The sequence below is a fragment of the Furipterus horrens genome, unplaced genomic scaffold (genome assembly GCF_987537825.1).
Source record: "Furipterus horrens unplaced genomic scaffold, mFurHor1.1.pri manual_scaffold_8, whole genome shotgun sequence".
In the NCBI taxonomy this organism is placed as follows: domain Eukaryota; kingdom Metazoa; phylum Chordata; class Mammalia; order Chiroptera; family Furipteridae; genus Furipterus; species Furipterus horrens.
This window is the reverse complement of record NW_028327178.1, coordinates 90,490,355-90,511,039: the sequence shown is the minus strand read 5'-3', so window position 1 is coordinate 90,511,039 and position 20,685 is coordinate 90,490,355. Positions and strand designations below refer to the sequence as shown.

Here is a 20,685-nt window from a genome sequence, read left to right as displayed (position 1 = left end):
AGCAGAACTCAGCCAAGGGTGTCCATTCTGCCTTCCCAAGAAGGATCCAGAACTTTTTTTTTTTTTTTTTAAATTCAGAATAGTGGGACTGAATGGGGGCCTTATTCCCCCAACTCATTCTCCAAAAACTGTTGTGGTATTGTTCCTCACAACCACCCTTTGGGGGTCTGGCCTCTGTTGGAGACACTTCCCGGGAGACTTGGTGATGTGGGGGGCCTCCAGGATCAGGGAGCAGAAGAGTATTTCCGTGGGGGTCACGGGGCTTCCTCAGCATCGTTGGCCGACTGCCCGGAGGTGGGCCGAACATGAAGATGAAGTGGAGAGAAGCAAAGAGGCTGGTAGGGTCAGCATGCCCTGCAGCTGGTCCCATGGGAGCCTTGAGGGGGTGGCGCAGCCTGGGTGTAGTCATGAATACTGCCCCCGCCTCACCCTGCCACTCAGCTCCCTCCCAGCTCTGGTGCTGGGGCCGAGGCAGGCTGGCCTGCTGACAGGACAGGGGTGTTTATCAGGGCGGGCAGCCAGAGCTGGAGACGGGGAGGATGGTGTTGACCATGATACCATCAATTTAATTATTTAATCAGAGGCTGTGTCTGGAGGCTGTGGGCTGATGTGCTGGCCAGAGGCCAGCCAAGACCCAATGCAGGGGGTCGCAGGCCTTGAGAATGCCCAGCCTGCTGGCCTGGTCTCTGCTGCCCCTTCTGGTCCCAGGTCTGCTGGTGACTGCCATGTCTGACCAGAGCAGTGGGTTCCCAAAAGGCTTTGGCTGGGCACAGACCCAGCCCGGAGTCCTCGTCCAGCCCCCCAGTTCCCATAGTGGCATGCAGCCAGCTTCCTTCTCTGAAGGTACTTAGAGTGCAGACACCGGCTGAGATCCTGCTCCCGTCATTGAGTCAGTGGGAGACCATTGGGGGCTGCAGGGTGTTCTCCTGCCCCTTCTTGTTAACGAGGGAGGACGAGGTGGGGACAGCCCAAACAGGAGCTCTAGTTGGCCCAGCCACAGCCCTGCACAGCCTCCACTCCCCGCTTTGGTGCCTTCATCCGGAAGCTTCCCCTGCCCCATTGACGCCCCAGGATGGCTTAGTGTGTAGTCTCTGACCCTGGGTCCTTCATGGAAGTGGCAGGCTGGAAAGCTGAACTGTGAGCTCTGTGAGATGTGGCTCATGTCAGTACTGCTCTCTGTTCTGCCCGGCATGCTGAGCAGGGCCTGCTGAATATATGTGGCTCACGTGAATAGACGAGCAACAACTGTTTAATGAGCCCGACCCTCGAGCACACCATCCAGAAAGGGTGTAGGTCTGCCCCGTGTTAGGTACAAGTTAGGTTTTTGTTCCTGGGGGCACCCCGAAGTTGAGCATCTGAGTATTTTCTCTTAGCTAGGAAGTGTGGGTACCCCAAGGCTGCGCTGCTGGCCGGTGATGCAGCCCTGAAGCAATTCAAGAAGCCAGGCGGTTTGCACAGATTCTCATCTGTTGATGGATGTGTGGGGGCCACTGCTGCCCTCCTCCTCCTCTTTCTTTTTTCAAGTTTTAACAAAGGCAGATGAAGGCAGGGCCTTGGCAGGGCAGGTCCCAGGGCTGAGATTAGGAATGAGTGATCAACAGGCCCACACACCCCCACCGCCACCACCAGCTTGTCTCCGAGGTTTGCCAGCCAGTGGGAGAGTGCCTGCAGTGAAACAAGCCTAGTTTCCTTCCCCCAAGCCCGCCACCGCCTGCAGGGCCCCACTTCCCTGATCTCTCTTACAGCCCACTCCCAGCTCCCTGAAATTGCAGCAGCTTAGCCAGGGAGCCCCACCTGCAAGGCACCTCCTCACGGGGGGCTGTAGCTGCCATGGCGAGCCCATCACCCTTGTCTCATGTCACGAGAGGTAACAGGATCAGGGAGCGGATTTGGGCCATCTGGCCGCAGTCAGGAGGTACTGAGGCTGCAGTCTTCCTCTTTGGCAGGTGTCAAAGCCATGTGTGAGGTTCCAGGGACCCGTCTCAATAAACAGTTGTCCCTGTATTCCCCAGAAATGGGCAGGGAAGTCTGGGAACCAGAGGAGGCTCCCCCCACATTCTCAAGCATGGCCTTTTCAGGGGCCCAGAGTGATCCGCTCCTGTGCTGCCCACACACAGCCAAGTCCCCTCCAGACCCACTTCTCAGCTGGCTGAGACTTTGGGCTTCTGAGACTCTGGTCTCATCACAGCTGCCTGGAAAAACACTCTGGCCCAGGGGCTGCCTCTTGGGGGTGGAGAGAGGATGCCTGGGAGAAGTCAGCTGTGGAGACTTGACCCGCAGACACGAGCCTGGTGCTGACTGGGGACTGCGCAGCACAGCGGTCTGTAATTACGCCGCCGGTGGGTTATCTGATGGCCCTCTCTTCCCCAGATACCATGAGCACCCTGAGAGCCAGGACTGCAGCGCCCTGCATAGGGCCTGGCCCAGAGCGGGCAGGTTGACGTGTCGGTTGAATGAATGAGTGAATGAAAAGGTGAAGGAGGGCAGGCACACAGGCAGGTGAGCCAGCCGGCCTCCTGACCGTCAGATATGAGGCTAGGCCAAGGTCCTGACTACAGCAGGCAGCGCCACTCCTGTCATTTCCCCTTGGTGTGCTTCACCAGGCCTCTTGCTCTCCCCCTTCCTGAACGGAAAATGTGAGGCCTGGCCTCCAGAAGGGACGCATGGGGGTGGGGAGCGGACATTACTCACCTCTTGGGCAGACAGGAAACCAGCACCAGGGAGAGCCGAGGGTCCTGCTTCCTTTTTCCTGCAGGGTCATCAGGAGTTGCTGGGCTCTGTGGCGCCCTGGGGCATTTTGGTGTCTCTTGTTTGAGTCTCTCAGATGAGACCCTCCTCCAGCTGGGGCCTCTGGGATCCACTGGGCCTTGGAGCTTCCCTGTCTCTGGGGATATGGTGCCAGCACTTTCTGCCTGCTGCTAGGAGGCTGGACAAAGGCATGGAGGGTCCCGGCTGAAGCCTTTGCTTCTTTCAGGGCTCTTGGTCAGGTTTGTCATGCAAATAGTGAACCACTGTCGATGACAAGCAAGGTTGGTGAGCCCACCCTTGCCTTCAAGGAGCCTGTGGTTTGGAAAGGGACGGACACACAGCACATGGTATCCCTGCTGGGCTATGAGCTTTCTGAGGGCAGAAGGGGTATCTCTGTAGAAATGTATCTTATGTTTCCCTTTATTTCAAAAGTATTATGTTCATTATAAAAAATTTAGAAAAAATAGAGGAGAAAAAAAAAAAGAAAATAAAAAATACCAATGTATGGGGCATATTTTTCCTTTAAAAAAATATTTTTATTTATTTATTTTTAGAGAGGGGGAGGGAGGAAGAGAGGGAGAGAAACATGCGAGAGAAACATCAGTTGCCCCGACTAGGGACTGAACCTACAACCCAGGCATGTGCCCTGACTGGGAATCAAAGCGGTAGCCTTTTGCTTTGCAGAACAACACACAACCAACTGAGCCAAACCAGTCAGGGTCAGGCTTTTTTTTTTTTTTTTTTCTTTCTTTTTAAAAAATCTTTTTGGGAATAATAAGTCTCATTTTCTTAAAAATCAGAGGAAGGAATTGTGTAGTGTTGCAACCACCTGTTTTCATCACTTAATGTGACTTGCGCCTGCCACTGAAGTGGTGTTTTTAAAAGGTGTTCCAGTGACTAGGGGCCCCTTCTGGGCCCACTGTGTGCTTGGTCCCAAGCTGGTGACAGGTTGGGACACTGTGAGCTCAGGGCTATGACTATGCCTTTCCTGCAGAAAAGAAAGGAACTTGCCCAGACCATAGGGGTCTCTGTGACTCCAGAGCCAAGGTTTGGGCCACTTATGGGGAAGGACATTGAAGTCCCTCTTTTATGTCATTAAAAGCACTGCCACGGGGAGCATCCTCAGGGCTAAGTTGCTCAACAACAGCGGCTGTTGAATAAATGGGGTCAGAGACAGGGCCCAGTGAAAGCCTCTTGGAGCAGCAGTCCATGTTGAGTGTGATGTTGAAGGCAGATGGAGCGGGTCCACGGCGTGCCTGGGAAGCTCAGGCAGCATGTCAGGAGGAGGCTAGGAAGGGAGGAAGGGGCTGGGTGCCAGGGCTGAGGGTCTCCTAGGTCCCATGTCTCTAGAAACTTCCTACAATCCCCAGCTCCAACCAGGAGAGATGGGGCAGGGAGGCTACAGCCTGGCAAGAGTCTGGCCTGCGAGGAATCTGGAAGTATGGAGAGAGGTGGGCTCAACCCTGTGGGCCTGGGGTCTCAGCTGGAAACGCTGTAGGCAGGCCCCTAAAACTCTGCTGTGGATCTCCTGAGCGGGCCCTGGCCTGCCCTGTCCCTGCACCATGGTCTTAAGCTAGTTACTCACCCTCTGATCCCTAGTTTGGCCTTAGTGACTGTGACTATTAATCCTCATGTGTCCTCAGGAGCTCTTTGTGAGAAGTCCAAGGCTTCCTGCCTCCTGGCTCTTGCTACTCTCGGGTGGGGTATGGGGCCCTCCCCTGCCCAGAAATGCAAAATGGGCGGCAGGGCAGTCACCTGGGGAGCAGGTGTGTGACTTGCTTGTTCAGGGCTGCCTCTCCTCTCCTTGGTGGCAGGGCTTCTGCTCCCCACTGTGACCTTTCCCCTGGTCTCCGCAGAGTGGTCTGCGGGAGGTGTGCAGGCCCTAGCCACATTGCCCAGCTCCTGCCTCTACTCCCCCCTCACTCTGTGGCCCAGGGCAAATCACATCCTCTTACTGGGTGGCAAGTGAGGACTGGATGCTGTGTGGACAGGGCTCAGCACACACCTGGTGCAGGGGAAGGCTCAGTGAATGGTTCTGGGGTCATTACCTCTGAGGTGGCCAGGCCGGTGCAAGGGGCAGTGCTGAGGTCCAGGGCCACAGGCTGAGGGGCCATAGGTGGGTCATGGGCCTCCCTTGAAGGACCAAGGAATCGTCCTCCTTACCTCTCCCACTTTGGTCCAGTCCTGTTTCCTCATCCGTTCAGGTCTCTCTTGGTGTCCTCTCCCCACTGAGCCCTGTGGGGTCCTGATCACAGCTTTCTTTTCAACACTCATACCATGCCCTGTGCCCCTGTTCTCAGTCTCCAAGAGCCTTACCCTCTTTGGAAAGGGAGCTGGGCTTGGAGGGCCTGGGCACAGTTTGTCTTCATTTCTCCCGAGTTCCTGTCCCACTCCTCACCTACACGTGCCAGAGCCTGTTGGGGGACCCTGAGTCCCCCAAGACCCTGTTGCGTGATCTGCAAACCCCAGACCTGTCCCAAGCTCCTGTGCTGGCAGACAGCTCACTCGTTCTGCTGTCCATGGAGAAGGCATGTGGGCAATCACTGCTGGGCACCAAGGATATCATAGGAATGTTCTCGGCCGGTGGTGGAACGTTTGGTGTGAGGGAGCAGGCAGGGGAACACATTGCTAGTGTGAAAGGGGCGAGCAGGAATTGGGACCAGGCCCTTCGGACTCAGAGACAGCCACTGGCGTTAGCCCTGAGCCCTGGCTCCACCTGGTGCTCTCTGCAGATGTGCCCACCCTCCCACATGCTCACCATGCAGCTGCCTCCCCACCAGGGGCTGCAGGGTTCCATGGCCCTTACAGCCAGCTCCCCACGGACTGAACACTCGTGGTGGGGCATCCACCCTGGTCATTGTCACATGGGGGGAACATTCTGGCCCCCTCACCACAGCCACCCTGAGATGTCTTCTGAGGTACTTTGCCTGCAGTGGGCCTTTAGTCTAAGTCTTCTCTCCCTCACACCTGCAGATGTTGTCCCCCTCCTTGCCCCTGACCCTACTTGTCTGAGATGAGGCTGGAAACTGGGTCTGGGCCACCTCCTCTGGTTCCAGGTCACCCCCCCCCCCTCATTCCAGAGCAAGAGCTATTGCTCCTGCTTAAGGCTCTAAATATTCACACCGGATGGAGAGCCGGTGGCCTCCTGCCCTCCCATCCCCCCAGGAGCAGAGAACCGGGGGCCCAAGCCTTTCCGGCAATTGGCTGTAGGCCACCCTGGCAGCCCTGGGTCACAGGAAAGTGCCCGTCATCAGCTGGGCTGCAGGCGGCACAGACAATGCTGGACTGTCCTGGCCTCTGGCCACTGAAGACTGAGAGAGGCTGGGAGACAGCACCGAGGGACCCCTTTATCCCAGGAGCAGGCTGGGCCGGCACAGCCCAGCCTTGTGCAGGCTGCCAGGGTCTCAGGCCCCTTCATGCTCCCAGACACCTGGTGAGGACTTTAGTGCAGAACAAGCTCCAGGACCGCAGAGGTCCTGATGATTTGTCTGGGTCTTCTAGGCCATTAGGTCATCAGACCCCTGCCATTCCCTGTGCTCCTTGGCCCAGGACACATGTGGACCCCAACTGCCTATTGACCCTCTCTGAAGGAAGGCCCTGCTGTGCTGGTGAGGAGGCTGGGGGAGGGATATGAAGAAGAGGCATTGCCACCCTGAGCCTGTCCAAGGGCAGTTTTCCCAGGAACCAGGAAGTAACCAGAGCCACGTTGGCGTCATCACTCTGACCTAAGGACTGGGATGCACCGAACCCAGACCGGCTTCCGGGGCCCTCAGACGCTGCGCATGTGCACACACGCGCGCACACACACACACACTCTTTCTCTCTCGGGCAGGGCCCTGCCCCATGAATCATTCACACATGGCTGCCCCAAGTAGCTTTGTTTGCTCTCAAAGCACATGATTTGTTTTGGGGTGGGAGGGTGCAGTGGGCATCTCATCTAGAGCTTTGCACACTGAATTAGCATTGATTTCCCACTGCTTGGCCCAGAGGGTGGGGCCAGGGAGACGCAGACCCAGGCAGTCTGTGCTGGGAGTGTTTCCTCCTGGGCACGTCGGGCCAGTGTATGGTGGGGGAGACGCTGCACTGCAGGACATGTGGTGGTGGCAGGGGTGGGGTCTGTCCCGTAGTATGGGGAGGCACACTGAGGCCTAGAAAAGAGGCCAGGGGCGAGTCAGGCAGTCAGTACTGAGGCCCATTGGCTCTGCTGCTCACTCAGTGGGACGGCCAGGGACTTCCCTCTGTGGGCTTCTGCTTCCTCCCTGATGCTGCTCTGGGGGGGTGGGAGGGGGTGGTCGTGCACATCAGGCATAATGAGTATGCTGGGCACCAGCACAGATGTGGCATCCACCTCACCAAAGGGGTGCCCATCCCACCCCCAATGCTTTGCCATCAGCTCTGCTCTGCTCAGGTCACCTGTCCCAAAGCCCAAACTCTGTCCTCTTCAGCTTGACACATCTTCAGGGGCCAGGTCCTGCACCAAGAGAAATAATTTTAGTTTTAGATTAAAATCAGAAAAATCTAGGTCTGCACTGTTCATTCAATACAGTAGCCACAGACGGCTATTGGAAAGGGCTCATGCAAAAAAATATACATGGAGTTTCAGAGTTAGTATGAGAAAAGAATGTAAACTATCAGTTTTAACACAGTATTGGTAACTTGTTGAAATGATGATGTTTTAGATGTATTGGGTTAAATAAAGTAGGTTATTAAAATTTCATTCTGTTTCTTTTGACTTTTTTAATGTGGCTACCAGGAAACTGAACACGCCCTAGCAGCAGGCTCTCCTGCTTCTGCTGGGCAGCACCGCTCCGGACTCTGAGAGCCCCAGGAGCTGGCACCTGTTTCAGGAATGAGTCACAAAAGCTCAGGCAGGAAGGCGGGTGCTGTGCAATAAAGGTGCTGGTGTCCCCGAGCTGGTGGCATTGGGTGAGAGTGAAGCCTTTGGAACCACAGGGATGGGGTAGGGTGCACAGGAGGGGCAAACAGGTGGGCAGCTGGGACCTGAAGGCCAGACGGCGGGGGCTGGCGCCCAGTGTGACCCCCTCACCCAAGATGCTGGCATCCCAGTGGCACTGCCTCACCCAGCCCGAGTGTCCCCCACCCTCCTTGAGCCCGGGGCCCTCCCCATTCCTTCCGGGAGGAACAGGATAGCCGGCCAGGAGCCCAGTGCTCCCGGGAACTATGCATCATATAAACACGGCCTAGGCCACTGGCCTTTGTCAGAGCAGGCAGAGGCCAGCCCTGTGAGGTGCACACCCCAGATTCAGAGCAAAGTCTGCCCAGACTGTGGCCCAAAGCCACAGTGGCTGAGGGAGGAGAAAGGGACCAGCTCTTCAGGCATCCAGCTGAGCCACCTGGTGTCCACGCATCCCGGGCCCATGGTGTGGCCGCTGGCTCCAGCGCTGTACGCCGCCCCCCCTTCTCCTTTGTGTGTGAATTATTGATGCCCCTGTTGTCCCCTGCCTGGCTGCTGTGACAGAGCCCATGAAGGAGGGAGGCACTACCTCCCGCGGCCGCACCTTGGCCCCCAGAAAGCGGCCTGCACCAGGCTTGCTGGGCTGGTGTGGCCATGTGCCTGGCCTGTGGTCCCAGGGAAGGCGGACCATCCCGCCTTTCCCCTGCCTGCCTTGAGAGCCAGCGTGGGTCAGCCACCGGGAGAGGGTGCCACTGGCTGTGGCCCCAGAGCCTGGTGTGGCGATTGGTGGCTTGCACAGAGCTGGGCTTGTGCGGCTGCAGGGCGCTGGCGCCCACATAAGGGCATTGTTTGCCGAGGTAAAAGGGGTTTTTGTCTTCTTCTGGAGACGGGACAGAGGGAGAAACAATTTCCCCCATTCATCACTAATTCCCCCATTTGAATAGCAGCACATCGCCCCACGTTAAATAGATGTGGACGGCAGCCCTCTGCCCGCAGGCATTCCGGGCACAGGTGGTGGGCTGTGTCTTGCCGGAGTGCAGCTAGGGACCCCTGGCCTGGTGGGGATGCCCAGAAGTGGAAATTCCCTGGCTGCTTTCCTGCATCCCTCAGCGCGCCCTTCTCTCTGTGGCTCGGACAGTCACAGGTTGGGGGCACTCTTGTCCTGCTGGCATTGTTCTGGGCTCTACAAGCTGGCCTCAGTGGAGTGTCCATCCCAGAAGGGCCTTCTGGCACTGCAGCACAGGTGGGGACAGGAGGGTCACCTCCAGCTCCAGGTCTGGGGCGGACCTAACCAGAACACCTGCCTGCCCCAAGATCCCTGAGGCTGGAGGCCTGCACCCCTGGGAGACCCGCACCCCTGGGAGACCCGACTCCTGCACCCTAGCTCCCGGCCCTCAGTGCGTGCGGGGCCAGCTGGGTTCTTTCACAGGGTCATAAAGTGTCAGAGCCCAATAGGGCGTCAGTGGTAACTCCCTAGACTGCAGATAAGAGTTGCCAAGGAGGCGGCTGTGCCCAAGGTCGGGAGGCAGCAAGGCCCGCACCTGCCCCCTGCCTGCGCAGCTGCATTTCCTTGGGGCACGGGCTTGGGTGTGTATCTGTGTTTCCCTTAAATCACTTTTTTTGTAGAGGGGGGTTAGGATGAGGAAAGAATTAGGAATGGGCTGGAACCCAGTTTGTCCAGCCTGCGATACTGACAGTTCTCTTTGTTCCTTCTGTCCCCACACAGTGACAGGCCAGCTGTCCATGCTGGGTGTTGTGCTGGGTGCTGTGCTAGGTGCTGTGGGAGGGGTCCTGAAGCTGCCCCTTCTGGAGGTGCCAGCCACCTCAGGACTGAGCTGGGGAGGTGGGCCGGAGCCGTGGTGGGCCGCAATAAGGAGAGAGCCTGCTCGGGCTCTAGGCCCTCAGCCCTTGGGGGTGGGGGTGAGGGGCATGAATTACTCAAGAGACCAAACCAGACACGTGACAAAAACCTGCCTTCACCTGGCTCCAGCCTTAAGGACATTACTGGCTCCCATAACTGAACAGTCTAGGGCGTCCTTTGGCTTTGGGCACAGATGGGTTTGAGGGATTATTTGCCCATGCCAGCCTGTCAGCCCTGCCTTCCAGGTGTGGGCCAAGTGGGTTCAGCTCCGATGAGAGCAGCCCCTCTTCCCAGCCATTTCAGGAGAAGCCCCAAGACTGACGTCCTGGGCTGAGACCGGCTGTGCCGAGTGGACAGGCCTGGAACACCAGGGACCCCTGACCAGATGGGGAGGGGCATGGTTTCTGGAGAGGCAGGGATGACCCAGGCTCCCCAGGACAGCCCTGCCACCCTTGGGTCTGACCGTGGACACAGTACATGAGGAGGTGATGAACGCTCTAGGAAACATAGGTAAAGGGGTCAGCATGTCAGAGTGAGTGCAGGGGGCTAGGCGGGGGAGGTCTTACTGAGAAGGTGACCTTTAAGCAAAGCCCTGGAGGGGAGGGAATGCACAGAGAGAAGGAGAGAGCAGGTGAGCTGGGGACAGTGTCAGGAGGAGCAGGGACAGTGTCAGGAGGAGCGGGGACAGCGAGTGCAAAGGCCCCGAGCACGTGGAGCTGGGGTGGAAGAATGGACCAGAGCTCTCAGCATTCCTTCGCAGCCCGGTGTCCTTTAGGACCCTTACATTTGGCCTCTTGCTTACTAAAGCATGAGTCCCCAGGACGGTGGCCCCCACTGTCTTTTCATCACTGGAAGAGACCAGGGTGGAAGCAGCATCTTCCAGGTGGTGTTCTCTCCCACCTCCCCTCACTGTGCCCTCCTCAAATTTGGCACCGGCTCTGAGAGGTCCTCAGAAGCCCACGTTCCAGTCTGGGAAAGATGTGTGTATAGGAAGGAGGTCAGTTTTGAAGTGAGAAAGTGGGGTGTAGGGAATTCCTTTTTTTTTTTTTTTTTAGTGACTACTGTTTATACCAGGTATGTATATACCTTACAAATCCTATTTTACTAACATGACTCCCATTTGGAAAGGAAACTGAGGCTCAAGGAGATGAAGTAGTGCAGTGGAGCAGACCCAACCTGTGTCCACCCCCTTTGCCTTCTGCCTAAGACCCAGTTGGCAGCAAGAGGACCTGAGTTGTAGGCAGCCATGAGCAGGTGGCGCTGGGCAGGCAGGTGGTTAGCATTCCAGGTCGAGGGGCCCGAGCACCGTGATTGGGCAGCACCAGTTCTAGTGACTCTTGTCCCTCTGCTGTGGACTCTGTGCCGTGTGGAGGTAGGAGCGACTTGGCCTTTGGGTAAAGGGGGTGGGAGGAAATGGAGCTTATGAACCAGAGCCCACAAAAGATTTCTTTTGTTTGTTTTGGTGGGATTTTTCTTTGTGGTGAAATATGTAAAAAATTTTCTCTTTGAGCCATTTTTAAGCATCCATTTCAGCACCATTAAGTACATCGACAGTTGTGTATCCAGCACCATTATTTCCAAAATACAGCAGATCTAATAACATCCATCATTTTTCTCAATGTCATTTTTTTTACAATAGGAAAAAATCGATTCTGGGTCAGGGCCACTGTCTGCACAGGTTTGCTCTGGCCACTCACGACCCCTGAACTGGAATAAGTGGTTTCTTAAATGTATTTATAGCTCACATTTATTTGAGTGTTTAATGTTAGAAGTCTTTTGAGTCTTTAATTAGAAGCTTGGTGATTCTTTTTGTGACCAGAAATATGCAGTAGGAACTTAGCTCTTGTTCATATCAATTAGCCTATGGTATAATCAGTTTTTCTTATACATTGTTTTGAATCGGTTTTCTTATACATTGTTTCACTTAAAGTTCCAGTTTCCAAGAACCTAAAGATTACTGTAGAGTTAGTATCACTCTGAACAGAAACCCTGTATCCATTAAGCAGTCATTTTCATCCCCTCCCTCTTCCAGGCCTGGGTAACTGCTAATATATTTTTTGTCTCAATGAATATGCCTATTCTAGATACTGTACATAACTGGATTCATTTAGTTTTTGTGTTTTTTATGTCTGGCTTATTTTACTGAACATAATGCTTTGAGTTCATCCATATTGTAGCATATGTCAGAATTTCATTTCTTTTTAATGGTTAAATAATATTCCACTGCACAGGTAGATCACATTATTTTTATCTGGCAAACTTTTACAAAATGTAAACATTGTATGTCAGTCACCAATATTTTAAAATCTGGATATTTACATACTGTTTCTAGTTTCTTCTAAAAGCTTGCAATGTGTGGCCACATGAGGTCTGCGCTCCTGGAGTCTCACGGGTTCCATCTGCCCAGCTACTTTGCTTACCAGAGTGGGGTGACATCCAAGTAGTGGAGTGGGGGTGTGTGTGGCTGGGTAGCCCTGAGGTGCGGGGCATTGGCGGCTTAAGAGTCTGGGCGCCCATCCTGGGCTTCTGAGCTAGGAGTGCCTGCCCATGTATTCTTACAGCACCTGAGTCTCCTGCTCACTCAAGCCTGGGGAAGCATAGTTGGGCAAAAGGGGGTGCATATTCCTGGGAGAAAACCTGGTCAGGGAGGCAGGTTGTTGGGGTGTTGCCTCTGGACCCATACAGGGTGTGGCACTGCAGGGGGCCATGGGCCTCATCCTCATGCTGAGTGACAGCTCCCTGTGGACCAGATGTGGTACCTGCTGACCCTCCTAGCAACCCCCTCCTTCCAAAGGAGGAAGACAGTGCCCTCCAAGGTCAAGCAAGTGTCTTGTTGGGGATGGTACCAGGTTGTAAAGTGACACCCACAAGGTGGGCTAAGAATAGGCACCTGCCCAGAGCTCAGATCCTTGCCTGGCAGGGGGCCTCTCCAGCAGCATACACTGCCCTGGTGGGAGGAGGGCGGCTCTTGGGAGCAGTTCTGGACATGAAGGAGACAGGAAGTATCCCTAGGCAGGGGTCAGGGCTTGAGTACCTCCTTCCTGGGAATAGTGGAAGGGGGAGGGCAGCTTTGAGCCACGCCTGAAGGTTGACGGACATTTACTGAACTAGAAGCCACATGGCAGGCAGGCAGTAGCTCCCAAGCAAAGGTCTGGAAATGTGAGGTCCAGCAGTGGCCAGTGTAGTGGGACCCGGGCTGGGGACAGGCTGCAGAGGTCATGGGACCAAAAATACACTGGGCAGGAGTTTGTACCGTATTCAGCAGGCTGTGGGGAAGAGGAAGGTTACTGAACAGGGCAGTGATAACGATGCTAGTGCTGGAAAACTGGGGGGTGGAGACGCGCCTAAAGGAAAGAAGCTGGGGTGTTAGAGGGGGGCCACCGAGGATGTTGCATGGGGTGGGTGTGGTCTAGAAGTTGGAGGTGGTTGTGGCCCATTTTTATGTGGTTCAGTGACTCACATTTGCCCCCCTGGGAGGGCCCTCACCTTGGTTGTAGTCACTACTTTGTTTCCCAGCTGGGACAGGGCCAGCATGCAGGAGGTGCTCAGTAAATACTGCTGGGTAATTTGTTCGTTCCACAAACGTCTTGATGGGTGCTGGGGGTGCTGCCAGAAGACCAGACTGTCCCCTCTGTGATGGAGGAGTAGAGGATGGGTGGTGAGGTCCTAGAGGTAGCAGGACCAAAGGCCTGGGGACCCCCGGGGGTGTAGCTGAAGGAGGGGGAGCGGTGGGGTGGCTTTAAGCAGAAGCTGGATCTGCCCTGCAGAAGGATAGAGGGAGCTGTGGCTGCGCGGAAGAGGGCAGGCAGCCTGGCCCAGGGGACCTGCAGTAGCCGAGGGGGAGGGGTGCCACTGCGCCTAGGCCTTTCCCATCCCCCTCTGCCCAGGGCCCCGACTGCTTGATGGGCAGCCCGGCCCCGCCCCCGGGCTGCCGGGAGGCCAGCGATTGGTTGGGGCTCTAGAGCCTCTCGGTCGCCATGGGGACGCTCTGGCGGCGCGCGTGCCCAGCGCCCAGCACTGGGGACTAAATCTTCATAATCTGCCGGCTGGGAGGGTGGGGGTGGGGTCCTGCGCGACCCTGGCCTGGGGGAAGGGGTGGCCTGGGATTCGGTCAGGGCTCACTGTGGCCGCCCCTTTCCCAGCCACTCTGGGTGCAGGTACAGGTGTAGAGCCGCTCGGGCACCAGGGCACCATGGGGAACCACATGGTATTCACCTGACAGTGACCCTGGAGCCTTGGCCTCTTGTCGCCTCAGATCAGGCAGGAGACTGGGGCTGAGTGAGGAATAGGGACCTGGAATTGATCTGAAAATGTCTAGCCCATCAGTTAGTTTGTCCTTCCGAATCCCTAGGTAATGCTGTGCTCTCCGCAGCAGGGGGCGCCCACGACAGAGTTTTGTTGAGTTGTCACCTCTGAAAGCTGGGATGGCCCAATGAGGTGCAGGGCATGCAGACCCCATACCCTGGAGCCTGTGTCCTGTGTCCAAGGTTACTGGGCCATGCACAGAGGGCAAGTCTGGGGCGCGCAGTGTGACTTCTTCAGGCAGAGGAAGGAAAAACTCAAGGGCTGCTGTGCAGAAAAGGTCCGGGGTGGGGAGGGGGGGTGTAGGGTGTGAAGGGACAAGGGAGGGGAGAGCCAGAGGAAGAAAGGGGCACTGGCCAGAACCCACGCAGCACCTGGGATGTCCAAGGACCTCGGACAGGCATCAGGCTGGTCAGACCTGATGTCACAGCCACTCACTCCCAGACCCTTGAAGCTGGGCCTCCCATGAGCCTGGATGTGGCATTTATGGGTGTGGAATGCGGGAGACCACCACACCCTGCACACTCGTGGCCACTCTGGTTCTGTGGGCCCAAGTTTGTGCCAGAGGGATCCTGTCCCCACCTCCAGCAAGGGGACAGCAGTGCTTACCTCCTGCCCAGGAATGCTTGTGAGGACAATGCAGGCCAAGTCCTTCCTGGGGCTCTCTTGCCCACCATACACTGGTGCGGAGGTGTCTTAGGGGACAGTAGGTGCTGGGGTGGGGCCTCACACCCAGGCCTCTCATTTCAGATGATTCCTCCTCCGAGAGTGGCAGCGGCAACGGCTCCTCCACCCTGAACCCATCCACATCTAGCAGCACGCAGGGTGACCCTGCCTTCCCCGAGATGAATGGCAACGGTGCTGTGGCCCCCATGGACTTCACGGCCACAGCTGAGGATCAGCCCATCAACCTGTGTGATAAGCTCCCGCCAGGCACGACACTCGGCACACCCTCCTACCCTTCAGACAGCTGCAGCACAGATGGACTGCGGAGCCGCGTCAAGTACGGGGTGAAGACCACTCCTGAGGTTTGTGAGGCTGTGGGCCCACCTGAGCCAGAACCCTGCGGAGTGTGCGAGGCTGAAGTGAAATCGTGTGGATGCCAAGTCAGGGTGGTGGCCAGGGCTGCTGTGCCATCATTTTCCTGGGGAGGCTCTGGGAGACCACATTGGGTGCTCTCAGCAAGGCCCTCGCTTCTCTGAGCCTGTGTCCCCATGTGTGTAGCAGGGTTGACAGCCCCCACCTTGGAGGAGGTGGTGGGTGATGTGTGGTGTGTCCCCTTCCATTCAAGACAGAGTCTGCTGTGAAGAACAGCAGCAAGTGGCCACTGCCAGCAGAGCCCCAAGGCCTCATGTTTCCTGGCTACTCTGCTGGCCCATCCCCGATTTCACAGGTGGTATAGGACAAGGGCAAGGCCTTCGTTTGTGGCCCAAGGGATGCAGATATGCGTAACTCAGTAGACCCGGGCTGATGGAGGGTGGGGGAAGGGAGGGCAGGGCAGGTGCTCCCACCATTTGGCACACCCCCCACCCCCACCCCGCCCTTCTGCAAGCTGCCTCTGAGCACTAAGGGTTCCAGCAGTGTCGCAGTGCAGCGCCTGGTGCACAAGCTGTCCAGTAGCACCTTCTCCTGCCAGGGCTGCGGGCCAGAGGCGCCTTCTCAGAGCCCTGTGTATGTGGGCGCTGGCCGTGTACCCCTGCACAGGTTCCTTTCCTTCCCTCGGCCTGTTTTCTCTTCCGCAGGGGGATGGCGTGTCTCGTGGGAAAATTCTGTATGAATGGCTGGGTGTTTAGTTGTTGCTGTGTGTCTGAGCTCTGGCTGTGGAGCGGGTACTGGCCAGAGCATGGCCTTCCCTCTTTGACTGGGTCTAAGGAAAACGCATAGCTGCTGTCCCCAGTAGGCAAAGAGCTGAAGAGGGAGAGTTGTCGCCATAACCTCAGGCCACATGTTTGGGCCCAGGAAGTGAGATGTGAGCGTGAACACTGCCAGCAGCTCTGTCTTAGTCTCTCTGTCTCCTCTGACCCTGGCAGAGGATCGGCTAAGGAGCAGCCTGGGAATGTGACTTGCACAGGTCTTTTGAGTCTCCATTGCAAGTCTGGAATGAGAGCCAGCAGGAGGCCAGAGGACCTGCGTGTCCCTGTCCCTTTTAAGGTCTGTGCATGGATCAAGAGATGGGCACTAGGCCAGCAGCTCTGGGGAGGCTGCCCTCCGTGGAAATGGTCACAGGGAGGCCTGGTGGTGGCAGTTTCTGTGGGGCCCGGGAACCACTGTCCATTTTCTCCCCTTTGTTCATCAGCGAGAGTTGTGTTCCCCTTCTGGGTCTGACCTGCAGCTCTTTGTTTCCTGGGCCCAGCTCCCTGCTTGATGTCCATCTCCTTGAGGACAGGGACCGTGTTCCCAGGACACTGCTAGTCAGGAACCCAGTGAGTGAAGTCAGGACTCACCAAAGACACAGACTTTATAAAAGGCCAATGATAGTGGTCATCAGGTGGCAGCTGAGCTGCAGAGGGTGAAAAAGACGAAGAAAATCGGGAAGAGAATGGGGAGAGCATTCCAGGTGGGGCACGGTGGGAGTAGAGGGCTGGGTACCTTCTCTGTAGGACAGGGTGAACACCCCGGGGCTGCCCCTGGTTTCCTCTCCTGCCTTGTGTACTCGCACTCTGTATCGGGGCTCACAGCGTCTTCCTGGGATGGTGGCAGACAGGAGAACCCAGGACTGGGAGCTTTGGGAATGCGCTTTGCCTAATGGACCTGTAGCCTTGTCTGGTTCCCTCTCCCAGCCCATCTGTTCCTCCTCCTCAACAGACAGCACACTGGCTGCTCTTGTGACAGCTCGGTTGTCAGCTCAGGGTTGCAGCCCCTCGGGGGTCAGGGGAAAAAACCTTGAAGCCAGAACAGATCTTGGCACAACCGGAAGAGGCTGGCTGTCGGTGGGAGCGCTTTTTGTGTCTGCCTTTCCCTCCCACAAGGTGGCAGGCTATGGCATGAGCACTGTAACTTAGAAAAGTGTGGCGCCCGTCACCCGGTGCCTCCATGGTGCCAGGACTCCGTGTGAATTGTTGTCGGCAGTCCTTTGTACAGCCACCAGGGAGAGGGTGGCAGCATGGTTGTCCCCGGTTCACAGATGAAGGCAGTGGGGACAGAAGGTGACTTGCTCGGGGCCTCGCAGCTGTGCTTGCCATCCCAGGCCTCGTACCCTGTCGGAGGCCACGGGAAGGCCTAGCCTGACGCCCCGGCCCTCTCTCAGTCCCCCCCCTACAGCTCGGGGAGCTACGATTCTATCAAGACCGAGGTCAGTGGCTGCCCTGAGGACCTGACTGTGGGCCGGGCTCCCACTGCGGACGATGACGATGATGACCATGATGACCACGAGGACAATGACAAGATGAACGACTCTGAGGGCATGGACCCAGAGCGCCTCAAGGCCTTCAACGTGAGTGCCAGCGAGGGACCGGCGGGGCGGGGCGGCGCGGCAGCCACAGCCAGCCCTGCCGACAGCCTCTCTCTCCCGCAGATGTTTGTGCGTCTCTTTGTGGATGAGAACCTGGACCGCATGGTGCCCATCTCCAAGCAGCCCAAGGAGAAGATCCAGGCCATCATAGAGTCCTGCAGCCGGCAGTTCCCAGAGTTCCAGGAGCGGGCCCGCAAGCGCATCCGCACGTACCTCAAGTCCTGCCGGCGCATGAAGAAGAACGGCATGGAAATGGTGAGGCCCTCCTCCTGGCCCGGGCCTTCCCCTGCACCGCCACTGACCTCTGCCACACCAGGGTTATCAGGTGTCCCCCTGGCCCGACATTTTACCCATAACCATCCCAGTGTCCCAGAAGTAGGCCCCATGACCCCAGTTCCACAGAGTGGGGAAGTAAGGTCCAGAGAAATGGCTTAGCTCCATAGGAAACGGCACCAAAGCCTGAACCCCAGCCCTGCACCAGCCACCGCTAGGGCAGGGTCTCTGAGTCCAGCACTGCTCTGTTCCCACCCTGCCCGCAGACCAGACCCACACCCCCACACCTGACCTCAGCCATGGCAGAAAACATCCTGGCAGCTGCCTGCGAGAGCGAGACAAGAAAAGCAGCCAAGAGGATGCGCCTGGAAATCTACCAGTCCTCACAGGTATCTGCTCACTGCCGGCCACATCCTGGGGGTGCTCCCAGGCAGGTGAACATCAGTCATTACAGACACCGGGGCCCTGAGTGCAGAGGGACCGGGGAGAGCAGTCCTTGGGGGGCAGTGGAACTGCCAAGCAAGTAGCAGTGATGGAGTGGGGTGGGGAGGAGCCTGGCCCCCATGGCTCTGCAGACCCAGGAAGGACATCTGGACTTTGTCCCGAGCCCCAGGGCCCTGGGAGGGTCTTCGGTGGAGCAGAAACAGATCAAACCTGCTCCACAGAGAGAAACAGATGGGGAGGCCCTGGGCAAGAAGTGACCAGAGGGAGGAAGCAGTCCCGCAGGACACAGCACTGGGTTCCAGGAACTCAGGGGCCACAGTCTCCATCCACCCCGTCCAGGGCCAGGGGCCACGGGCCACGGCTTGCTGCCCCTCTGGTTCCCCAGCACCTCCTCCCCCCACAGGACGAGCCCATAGCCCTGGACAAGCAGCACTCCCGGGATTCCGCAGCCATCACCCACTCCACCTACTCACTGCCAGCCTCCTCCTACTCCCAGGACCCCGTGTATGTCAATGGCGGCCTCAACTACAGTTACCGCGGTTACGGGGCCTTGGGCAGCAACCTGCAGCCCCCAGCCTCCCTGCAAACAGGAAATCACAGTAATGGTGAGTGTGGGGGTTCTGCAGCCTTGGGAAGGGGAGAAGTGACTCCTCAGCTCAGGGACCCTCCCCATCTCATCCTCTCAGCCAATCCTCAGATTGGAAAGCAAGGAAAACTGCAGCCAATGAAGGGGGAAAGCCTCCTCCCTCCTCTCTGGTCTCTAAGGAGGCGCGCTTCGCTCATTGCACTGCTGGGCCTCTCTCTGGCTCTGCTCCCCCTCATGGCTACTGTGAGCTGAGCACTGAGTGCCACCCAGCCAAGGCCTTCCTGTTTACCTGCACCTTGTTTTACCCACACTGACCAAGCTCAGTGCAATGGTGGCGGGGCCAGGATTTGATCCAGATCAGGCTCGGGTCACTTGCAGCCTCAGCTCAGGAGCTCACGTGTGAGATGAAGATTCTCTTGCTTGGTTGCAGGGCCTCAGCCCTTGTCCCATCTAGGTCACCTGGAGCCGTGATCCCCCCATGTACTCCCTGGTAACTCTTCCCAAGTGACTGCTGCTGGCTATACATAGCGCAGTACTGGAGAAACAAGTGAGGTGCTGCCCTGAGCCAGAACTGGGGTGCAGACCTCAGGCCCGTTCAGGGGTTGGGGCAGGGGGACAGCAGGGCACCAGCAGGCCCCACGGGTGGAAAACAGGCTGGTGGCCTCAGGTAGCTGGCAGGGATGGCTGGGGTGACTTCTGGGGCCTGGCACTTGGATTCTGTTCTGTTTGCAGTGGGACGCGCGGATAGATTTTAAGCAAAGGAGGCTGTAACTTGTGCTCTGTCTGCCCCTGTGATGACAGGTGAATAGGGAGGGCAAAAGCAGTGCACTTTGGGGGGTGGGGGTCACTGGGAGGGGAGCCAAGGGTAGCACCAAGTTGCTACTTGAGTACATTGGAGGAAGGTACCACCCACAGGCCAGGGAACCCTGGTTCTAGGTCCTCAGAATTCCTCTTAAGCCCTCAGCTGCAGGAGACCCCTGGGTGTTCCTAGGCAGCGAGGGAGGGCACTGGTCCCTGCCCATAGCAGAAAGCCCAGGCGCGCTCCACTCGCCTGGACGCCTTCCCTGCACCAGGAAGTGTGTGCAGGCCCCTGGAAGAGTCCTGCCTGGGCTTAATTCCTCATCCCTTCCTAATGCCTCTTAACCTAAAAATAAGAGGCTGCCTGGGCCTAATCCCCAAGACTGGGGTGGAATGGCTGTCTGGGCAGGTTGCTTTCCTTCCAGAAAGAAAAGCCATCTGAGAGGCTGGCTTAATGGGGACCCTGTTAGTGTGTGTCTGAAGGGGTCCTGGGGTAGGGAGGCTAGGACCCCTCAGTATGCGTGGGGAGTCTGGGGCCCCGCCCTTCCCCGGCAGCAGGATGGGGAGGAGCCTCCGCCTGGCGCCATGGTGCAGGGCTGTCTAGGGGCTGCAGCTGTCAGGGTTGCTATGGCCGCTTAGGGGCACCGGGCCGGCGTGCTCCCGCCCTGCTCACACCTGCCAGGGGCTTGAGGGAGCCCTGGCTTTGCCCCTGCACGTCCCGAGCCTCGGTCTCCCGTCTGGGAGCACCCTTGTTCCTAGAAGGTGGGTGGTAACATCACCAAGCACATCTGCTCCTCCAGCCCCCGGCCCCAGCAGTGCGTCCTGTGGGCCCCGGGCTGGGGTCACCGAGTCAGAGAGAAGCAGCAGAGTGGCGGCAGCCTCTCCAGGGCTGCTCAGTCCGTGAGAGACGAGGCGGGGCAGCCACATGGGGGCTCAGCACCCGCGCGCTCCTCAGGCTACCATCCGGGGATGCGAATCAGTTTAGCAGGGGGCTTCGCTTTCCTTGCCTGGTGCGGGGACAGCTCAAGAGGTCCCTCCAGCAGCCACATGGCTCCTGGAGCCTGTAACCGGAGCCTGGGAGGACCGCTCCAGATCAGATTGGCGGCAGGAAACAGGGACATTCTCCTTTCTGGGCTGCAGTGAAAGCCCAGGGGGGATGAAGGACAGCTCTGGGCAGAGGGGTGAAAAGGAGGAGACCAGGGGTAGGGAGGAGAGGGGAAGCCCAGGATCCGTCATCACCTGCAGCAAGCGGCTCAGGCCCTCCTCTGCTGTCCCCAAGCATTGTCTGGTGGGGACTGGGAGCAGCC

General features: G+C 57.5%; 1 protein-coding gene across 3 annotated transcripts in view; it reads left to right on the top strand.

The window, feature by feature from the left end:
- NOL4L (nucleolar protein 4 like) overlaps positions 1–20,685 on the top strand; it is a 118,384-nt gene that overhangs the window by 95,109 nt on the left and 2,590 nt on the right. For all 3 annotated transcript variants that reach the window (XM_090286219.1, XM_090286221.1, XM_090286220.1), the window contains 5 exons: positions 14,577–14,854; positions 17,074–17,259; positions 17,341–17,532; positions 17,817–17,939; positions 18,398–18,599. In XM_090286219.1, coding sequence (XP_090142345.1) covers positions 14,577–14,854; positions 17,074–17,259; positions 17,341–17,532; positions 17,817–17,939; positions 18,398–18,599 — 981 coding nt within the window. The remainder of the gene's footprint in view (positions 1–14,576; positions 14,855–17,073; positions 17,260–17,340; positions 17,533–17,816; positions 17,940–18,397; positions 18,600–20,685) is intronic.